General features: G+C 42.6%; 1 protein-coding gene across 3 annotated transcripts in view; it reads left to right on the forward strand.

Annotated features, from left to right (window-relative positions):
* cpne9 (copine family member IX) overlaps nt 1-9,421 on the forward strand; it is a 627,771-nt gene extending 618,350 nt beyond the window's left edge. For 2 of the 3 annotated variants that reach the window (XM_073072861.1, XM_073072863.1), the window contains 2 exons: nt 3,146-3,219; nt 5,971-9,421. In XM_073072861.1, the coding sequence (XP_072928962.1) occupies nt 3,146-3,219; nt 5,971-6,162 (266 nt within the window). In that variant the 3' untranslated portion in view covers nt 6,163-9,421. The remainder of the gene's footprint in view (nt 1-3,145; nt 3,220-5,970) is intronic. The other variant, XM_073072862.1, reaches the window with a different exon arrangement.
* Nucleotides 9,422-10,064: the final 643 nt, after the last annotated feature.

Consider the following 10,064-nt stretch of genomic DNA (forward strand, 5'->3'; position numbering starts at 1 on the left):
AGAGACTTGGCTGGCACCAGGGCAGGAATGGATTCTCAATATTCCTGGATTTCAGTGCTTTAAGAGGGATAGAGAAGGGGGGAGAAAGGGGTGCGATTCTGCACCCTTCTGCCCATCAGAGTTGTTCATCCTTCGTAACAAGATCTAATATGGCATTCCCCCTAGTCGGCCTGTCACATACTGTGACAGGAATCCGTCCTGGACACACTTAACAAACTCTACCCCATCTAAACCCTTGGAACTAATCAAATGCCAATCAATATTAGGGAAGTTAAAGTCACCCATGATAACAACCCTGTTATTTTTGCACCTTTCCAAAATCTGCCTCCCAATCTGCTCCTCGGTATCTCTGCTGCTACCAGGGGGCCTATAGAATACCCCCAGTAGAGTAACTGCTCCCTTCCTGTTCCTGACTTCCACCCATACTGACTCAAAAGAGGATCCTGCTACATTACCCACCCTTTCTGTAGCTGTAATAGTATCCCTGACCAGTAATGCCACCCCTCCTCCCCTTTCCCCCCTCTCTATCCCTTCTAAAACACTGAAATCCAGAAATATTGAGAATCCATTCCTGCCCTGGTGCCAGCCAAGTCTCTGTAATGGCCACTACATCATAATTCCATGTATGTATCCAAGCTCTCAGTTCATCACCTTTGTTCCTGATGCTTCTTGCATTGAAGTACACACACTTTAGCCCTTCTACCTTGCTACCTTTACACCCTTTATTCTGCTTCTCTTTCCCCAAAGCCCCTCTATATGTTAGATCTGGCTTTACTCCATGCACTTCTTTCACTTCCTTTCTGTAGCTGTAATAGTATCCCTGACCAGTAATGCCACCCCTCCTCCCCTTCCCCCCCCCCTTTTCTATCCCTTTTAAAGCACTGAAATCCAGGAATATTCTTTCACTGCTCTATCACTCCAGGTCCCATCCCCCTTGCAAATTAGTTTAAACCCTCCCGAACCATGCTAGCAAACCTACCTGCAAGGATATTGCTCCCCCTCGAGTTCAGGTGCAACCCATCCAATCTGTACAGGTCCCACCTTCCCCAGAAGAGATCCCAATGATCCAAAAATCTAAAACCCTGCCCCCTGCACCAACTCCTCAGCCACACATTCAGCTGCCATCACCTCCAATTCTTACCATCACTATCACGTAGCACTGGCAGCAATCCTGAGATCACCACCCTTGAAGTCCTGTTCTTCAGCCTTCTGCCTAGTTCCTGAAACTCACAATTCAGGACTTCATCCCTCTTCCTGCCTATGTCGTTGGTACCAACATGTATCACGACTTCTGGTTGCTTTCCCTCTCATACCAGGATGTCATGCACCCGGTCAGAGACATCCCTGGCACCCGGGAGGCAACAAACCATGCGGGTGTCCTTCTCACATCCACAAAATCTCTTGTCTGCTCCCCTGACTATAGAGTCTCCAATGATGACAGCTCTCCTCTTCTCCGTCCCATCCTTCTGCACCACAGGGTCAGACTCACCTGGTCAGTCGTCCTCGCCAACAGCATCCAGCACGGTAAACTTACCATTCAGGGGAATGGCTACAGGGGTGCTCTGCACTACCTGTCTACTCACCTTCACTTCCCCCCTTTGACTGTCTCCCAATGACCTGCTTCCGGCAGCCTAGGTGTGACTACCTCCCTGTAGCTCTCATCTATGACTGCCTCATTTTCCCTTGTGAGTCGAAGGCCATCCAGCTGCTGCTCCAGATTCCTCACACAGTCTTCCAGATCGCCCAGCCGCAAGCACTTCTGGCAGATGTGACTCTGCGGGAGAGGGGAGTTCCCCCAAGACTGCCACCTCTCACAGAAGAGGCACATCACCATCTCAGGAGGCATTGTAAAGACTAACTGGGAACAAGCTTGTCCCCCGCCTCTTCTCGTTGAAGCCTCTCGAGTCAAAGCCTCAAATCTCCACTCCTTCACTGGCCCACTCACTCACTGGCCACTTTCCACCTTTTCAAAAGGTCCTCGATGGTGGGAGGTTAGTGCCCCTGATGGAGGTGGCTGTGTTTCTAACCCTCAACAACTTTTTCCAATCTGTGCATTGGCATCTCAATGCCAGATAGTAATGCAAACAGTCAAAATGCTCCGCTTGGAATAGCTGGAGAAATTTAGTAGAGCTATTGGTGTCATACCAAATCTCCTCAAACTCCTAATGAAATATAGTATTGCTGTGCCTTCTTCATAATTGCATCAATATATTGAACCAAGGATAGATCTTCCAAAATTTTGACACCCATGAACTTGAAGCTTTCCACTGCTGACCCATGGGGAAAACTACATCTCTCTCAAAGCCACATTGTTCTCTTTTGCTTGACTCTGGTGATACGGGGAGACAGTCAGCTGTCTTTCAAAAGAGATCTTTGATGACCTGACACTATGTTGCACAGAGCTGCATGACATTGAAAACATCTCCAACTGGAAAATGCCAGATACACATAAGTTCATTGTTATGGTTGCCTTGACTACACCTGGAAATGGTGACTTTCTGCTTGTTCTAAGACGGAATCATACATCACGGAAACAGTCCTTTTGGCCCAACTTGTCCTTGCTGGCCAAGATGCTCATTTAAGCTAGTCTCAGTAGCCTGCATTTGATCCATATGCCTCTAAACTTTTCCTGTCTTTGGGATCACTATTGTGGCTGTGGTAGGTGGCACATCACCAAGGACGCAAGCAAATTAGGAAACTGAAAACATATCTGTTCATGACGTTCCACAGCTTCCCTTTATCCTTTGAAATGAGAGCCAGAACTTGGGGTGAGACCTGAAAGGTAGTTACATTGTACTTGATGGTTGTTGGTACATAGTAAAGCTGTTTCCATCAAGTGCTTTAGCCAATGTTTCAGCTGTGAGAATGGATCTTGTATTGAAATAGAAATCTGATATTCCCTTAATTGGAGGCTGGTGAAAGAATACGTATTGTGTTGGATGAATTTTAATCACATTCAACAATTCCTTTGGTGTCATCTTCACCGTGATGTTTATATGATTCCATCCTGAAAAGTGGTTGGTTAATATTAGAGAAATATGAGAGATGAACTTTGCTGGTAAAGAATACAATAAATATCATTTTCATGAGGTAGCTGTGCTCAAAGAGGGAAATAAAATCCTCTCATTTATCTGCTCTTTTACAGCAATGGAGGAGCTCGACGGGGATGAAATTCGAATCTCCTCCAGGGGCCGTTATGCAGAACGAGATATTGTCCAGGTTAGAAGTGTTATTCTGAGGATGTGATGTTCATGTCACTACATAACCAATGGAAATATATCACAAACTAGCAACACCACCACTCCTAACCCCAAGTATAAGTGCCAGATTGTCCACAATGAAAAATAAGCCAATTTTAAAAGAGTATCAGCCCTCTTGTATAAAATACATAAATTAAGGATGGTTTGCAATGGATTTGATGTAGTAACTGGCCTTTGTGTTTGTTGTTTGTGACCCTTGTCACATTATTGCCTCGCTCACTGAGCATTCTCAATCAGAGAAAGAAAAACCTTTCATTTGTAAAATCAGATTCACTGTTTTATTGGTACGAACAGTTTAATTCCTGCGTTCAGGAAAATGTGGGCCATTGATGGTTGTGTATGTAATTGCCAAGGTAAGGAGCTACTTTCCTTTAGAACAGAGGAGGAGAAATTCCTTTAGCCAGAGGGTGGTGAACCTGTGGAGTTTATTGCCACAGACAGCAATGGAGGCCAAGCCATTGGGTATATTTAAAGCAAAATTGATATATTCTTCGTTAGTAAAGGCATCAATGGTGCATTTGAAAATTTGACCAAGGCTTTTGGGCAAAAACGGGGAGACATACCTGGAAACTCATTGAGAAAATGTGGTCTATCACTGTGCTTCGAGGCAGCCAGGAACAAAGAAGTGGGAGATTTACCTGCAGGTGTTGAAGCAGCAAAGCATATTTCCGTGAGCGAGCGTAGAAGAACATTGACCACATTACCATCAGGCTAGAGCAGTTGTATCTAAACTTCAGAATTACTATGCAAACTGACAAATATAACAAAGTGTAAAAACTGTCTAAGCTATTGATGAATATTAAATGGAACAAGCACAAAGAGAATGGAAACAAACTGCAGAACTAAACAGTGATTAAACAACAGGAAGCCTTCGAAGAAGAGATTGTTCAGGTAGACCTTCAATGGATTTCCATAGGACATCTAATGCTGGAAGCCCTTGAATAACTAAAGACAAAGAGATTATCAGAAAGAGGAAAAGGAGGTTTCTAAGGTTTGTATGCTATATTATGCAGAGCCAAAAATGGTCCAAGAAAGAGAATAGGAAAAGCTTTAGAGGATGAGTGGCTAACATGAAAGGGAAGTCTTAAATAAAGAAATTATGGATATTCAGAGTAATCAAAGGAAAGATCGACACAATTATCAATGAAAGGGAAATAAACTCATGGCAAAGATCATGGCCAAGGTGCAAAATGAACACCACATCTGTCTTTAGCTGAGAAGAATATTCTGCCAACGTAACGGTCCAAGATGTAGCAGTAACACTACTGAATAGGATCACATAAAAATGGTTGTATTTGAAGGCAGCTAGTCTTCCAATAGGCACATTCCTACTCCAAGAACTAGACTACAAAGGAAAACTAGAAATTGTGTAAGTGATGGCCATAATCTTCCACCCATTTAAGACAAGGAATAGGAACAAATCTGTAAACTACAGGTGAGTCAAACTAAGATCAGGGATGGGAAACAGACTCAGTAACTGACTACCTGGGCTGGGATCACCAACCCACTAGGATTGTCTTGTTGCCTTCAGTAATAAAGATTTAAGTTCCTTGGCACTGCCACTTATGTCCAAAGAAAAATGAATAGAGACATATAAAAATAATGCATTTTTTAACATCCATTTCTTCTGAGCAGCTTTATTGGAGAAAGGGAAAATGGTCTGTAGAAATGCCAATGGGGACGCTGGTATGGCCTATGGTGAGAGTACAAAGGAGGGACAGTTTAGGGGAAAAACATAGAATAGTACAGCACAGTACGTGCCCCTGTTGTGGCAATATTTTAACTTACTCCAAGATCAACCTAACTCTTCCATTCCACAAAGCTCTCCATTTACCTTTCACTCCCATTTCTCAAATGTTCCTGATGTATCTGACTCTACCATCGGTCTGGGCCGTGCATTCCATGCACTTACCACTCTCTGTGTGAAGAAAGCCTCATGATGACACCCCCACTGTACTTCAATCACCCTAAAATTATGTCCTCTCATATTAGTCATTGCTGCCCTGGGGAAAAAAGTCTCCAGCTGTCCCCTCTATTTATGCCTCTTATCACCTTATATTCCTCATCCTGAAAGAGTCAATGACAAGATCTCCATGAAAGTTTCTGAGAAAAATAGCAGCTCCAACTTGCCTCATGTCTACCCATAAAAACTTGGAGCTGAAGACTTAACCGTTATGCTAAGGTTCACCTTGAATCCTCTGCTGTGCAGTCGAGTGAACACACTCGAGGTAAAAGGCTCGATGTACTGCTTCAGTGACAGCACCAACCGAGTCTTGCCACAGGAGCTAAAAGAATTTGTTATTGATATAGATAGGGAAAATGCAAGCAGGCTTTTTCCACTGAAATTGGGTGAGACAAGAACTAGAGGTCAAAGTTAAAGGTGAAAGGGGAACAGCTTCACTCAGAGGATGGTGAGAGGGTGGACTGATCTGACTTCAACATTTAAGAGATATTTAGATAAGTAAATGGATAGGAGGGTTATGGGGGGCTAAATTCTGAGTACAGTTCGATGGGATGAGGCAGAATAATAGCTCAGCATGGACTAGATGGGTCGGTGGGCTTGTTCCTGTGCTCTTTGACTCTATTACTTTAAGTCAAGGGAGAAGAAATAAATGAAATATTGGTGACCACTCTGCTTAAGTGTGCTCTGTCTCTTTCTGACACGCTACTCACACCAGTTTTATCTCCATTGCTCTGACCTCTTTTTCAGTTCGTCCCATTCCGAGATTATGTTGATCGCTCTGGAAACCAGATTTTGAGTATGGCCCGGCTCGCAAAGGATGTTCTAGCGGAAATCCCAGATCAGCTGCTCTCCTACATGAAGACGAGAGATATAAAGCCACGGCCAGCCCCTCCCTCTTACACACCTGCCTCACAGCAATCATTTCACACAAGGATCTGAGCAAATGCACTCTCTCTTTGATCAATGTATTTATAGACTGATTTTAATATTGGAACTTCTAAGTATACAAGTTTGAGAGAGAGAGAGAGAGAGAGAGAGAGAGAGAGAGAGAGAGAGAATGAGAGAGAGAGAGAGAGAGAATGAGAGAGAGAGAGAGAGATGGAGAATTGAATTTGCCTCTGTTCCATTTAGAAATATTGACCATATTTATTCCAGCTGCTGATGTCATCATTGTTTTCATGAGTGACTGAATGGAAGTTATGGAAACTTGCTCAATGAGGTCCATCAATCACTTCAGGTTTGTGGCATGGTTACAGCTACATCCTCCTGGTCTCTTGACTCAGACAAAATTTCATTCTGTGCTAAACTGTTCTGCTTTGAGCTACCACAAATAATAACACTCTCGCCCTCCAGTTGCCTGCAAATGAGCTTTCAGTGTTACTATCACGTTTGTTCAAACAATGGTGTTGATGGAACCTCCATTGTCGCTACATTGTAAAGCTGCATTCTATAATCGGTATTTGACAGAGGCAGTTGAGGACCAATATCTTTTTCTTGATAACTTAGTATTGATTTTGTATTTCATTGCGATCGATGTCTTCTGCAGAGCAGAGAAATCTAATGGGTGGGAAAGTAAGCTTCCAAGTTTTTTCAGCCTTGACTATAAACATTGCAAACCAAATCCCCCTTGGGATAAACTTCGAAAGCACCAGCTCCGTCTTCAATCACCAAACAGTTATCCTCATCATTCTAGTGAGTACCTACAGACTGATACAAACATATCAAACACAAAGTCAAACTAACTTCATTACCAAAGGATGAATATTTCACCATATACTACCTGGAGACTCATTTTGTTGCAGGCACTTAGAAAAAAACAAAGACATTTATGAAAGAATTTATGAAAAACTGCGCATCAACAAAGACTGACATACTCTGTACAATACAGAATCAGAACCAGGTTTAATATCACTGACAGTGTAGTGCAATACATTAAAATTATTATAAATTACAATGATAAACATATATAAAATTAAATTAAATACATAGTGCAAAAAGAGAGCAAACACAGTGAGGGTTGTTTCATTGTCCACTCAGAAATCTGATGACAGAGGGGAAGAAGTTGTTCCAAAGATATTGAGTGTGGTTCCTGTACCTCCTCCTTAATGCTGGTAATGAGAAGAGGGAATGTCCTGAGTGATGGGCATCCTTAATGGTGAATGCCGCCATTTTGAGTCATCACTTTTTGAGATGCTGGGGAGGCTAGTGGCCATGAAAGAGTTTGCTTTTTCCTGTGCAATGGCCCCTCCATACCAGCTGGTGATGCAACCACTGATGATCCATGAAAATATGTCACTACGCAGTACCTGATCTTTTTTCGAGTTCATCTACAGCAAGGTTTTCGTCAATGTATTAGGCCTAAATTATTGCCATTCATATTGTTTAGATCCCTTTTTATTTTTAATTGCCCATGCACATTGTCATCCCCAATGCAGAAAACCCATATCCAGTTCTCTTTGCCAGTATTACTGTGTAAGCAGCCACTGGGTAATCCTTGGGAATGTTGTGCCTGTTTGAACTCAGCATCATCTCATGGTTTTCTGAAATCATCAACGTGCCTTTCCCACTCCACAATGAGAATGTAAAGTGCCACCACATTCCATCCAACATGCTGATAATAGAAGAATGACTTGGGAAGATCTCATTGAAATCTATCGAATATTGAAAGGACTAGATAGAGTGGATGTAGAGAGGATGCTTCCTATAGTGGGCAAGTCCAGGACCAAAGGGCACAGCTTCAGAACAGAGAGACATCCTTTAGAACAGAAGGGAAGAGGTATTTCTTTCGCCAGGGAGTAGTGAAATTCATTGCAACAGATGGCTGTAGAGGCCAAATATCGGGTATACTTAAAGTGAAGCTTGATAGGTTCTTCATTAGTAAAGGTGTCAAAGATAATGGAGTCAAGCAGGAAAATAGATTTGAGACAGAAAATAAATCGGCCATAATTGAGTGGTGGAGTAGACTCAGTGGGCCAAATGGATGAATGCTTCTCATTTGCCTTATGGCCTTATGATGCTCCAGTGCTCTGTATAAATCTTATCGTCACATTTCTGTTATCTTAAATTTCATCCTCTACCAATACTCACATTACATCCCAAACCAAGAGGGCAGACAGAACATTGCTGGAATAATTTCCTCCCTTCATCACAGCCCGATGACTTTCACATTAAGTTTTTATGAAATGCAAAATCAAAGCCCTAAACTATAACATGGAATCAGAAAATACGCAGAAGGTCAGGCAGACTTGGAAACAAACATCACGGACTGAAAACCAGGAAGCAGCCTGATCTACACATAAAAACACTGGAGGAACTCGGCAGGTCAGGCAACATCTATGGAATTGAATAGACAGTCGATGTTTTTGGATAAGAATCTTCTTCACGATTGGAAAGGAAGGGGGAAAGTGCCAGAATAAAAAAGTGGGGGGTGGGGGAAAGGGGACAAGCTAGAAAGGCTGGAAAAGAAGGAATCTGTTAGGAGAGGAGAGTGGACCATGGGAGAAAGGGAAGAAGGAAGGGCACCAGAGGTAGGTGAGAAGTGGTAAGAGGCCAGAATGGGGAATATAAGAAAAGGGAAGGGGAGGGTAAAAAGAAAAAAATAATTACCAGAAGGAGAAATTGATGTTGATGCCATCAGGTTGGAGCATATCTAGATCCACAACCTGATCTGTGATGTACTTACAGTAATCTCCTTTTTGAGTTTGGATCTGGGGAAGTAGCAGTTTCAATTCTACTGCAATAAAATGTGTTGGAACTCCACTGTGCTATCTGTCCACGCTGCCTAATCCCTTTGTTTGTGCATTCAAAGTGTTCTGTGGTAACCTGTCTGAAATGTGTTTTTTGGATATCAAAGAATACCACTGTTTGGGTGCATTTCCAATTCATAACCACAACTCCAGGACCACGCTGTTTTGTCAATGGTTAATGTTCCCCTGCGGACTGGCACCACACGTGCTTCATACAGAATACTGCTATAGAGCTCTGTGGAAGCTACAATTTTGTCTGACTGATAAAGGTCATACTTGTCATCTCTCAAGCTGAAATAGAGAAAAGGATGATTGACCTGGAGAAAAATTGAAGGAGACGCCAAACCCTGCCAATCCATGATGCAACACATCATTACAATGCCAACTGGAGGTCATGCCAAACAATGTTTGTGTTTTTCAATTTGCATCAATTAAAAAATATAAGGGTAGGAGCAACTTTTATACAAATGTTTTTCTTCGTCTCCTTTCTTGAAGTCTTTGACTCTTGCTGGTTTACAAATCCACTGGTATCAGACACATATTTATTTCTTTAGCTATCGTTTATTGTGATACAGTGCAGTATAGGCCATTCCGGTCCTTCAAGCTGTGTCACCTCATTAACCCCTGAATAAACCTAGCGTAATCACAGGACATTTTACATTGTCCAATTAACCTACAAACCAGTACACCTCTGGATTATAGGAAGAAACCTGAGTACCCGGAGAAAACATGCATTTCACAGAGAGGACATGCAGACTCCTTGCAGATGATGTCTCTGAACTCCGACAGCATGAGCTGTTTAGCATCACACTAACCACTAAGCTACCATGTCGCCCACTCCTCACTTTGACCAGCCACCACTGTAGGCGACTGCCATCCTTAGAACTGCCCTCACACACCTTCTGTATGGACAAAGCTTCCATTTGGAATGTTTGCCAATATCAAAACACAGGTCCACGCTTTTGAAAGGCCAAAAGCTATGCTTCCCAATGCAGCTAAATATCCATGTCCCTTTACTTTTTGGCAAGGGGTGCCTGATTGCATTTTACACTCAGTGGCCACTTTATTAGGTACACCTGTACACCTTCTCATTAG

Source organism: Hemitrygon akajei, chromosome 19, assembly GCF_048418815.1.
Source record: "Hemitrygon akajei chromosome 19, sHemAka1.3, whole genome shotgun sequence".
NCBI classification, from domain to species: Eukaryota; Metazoa; Chordata; class Chondrichthyes; order Myliobatiformes; family Dasyatidae; genus Hemitrygon; species Hemitrygon akajei.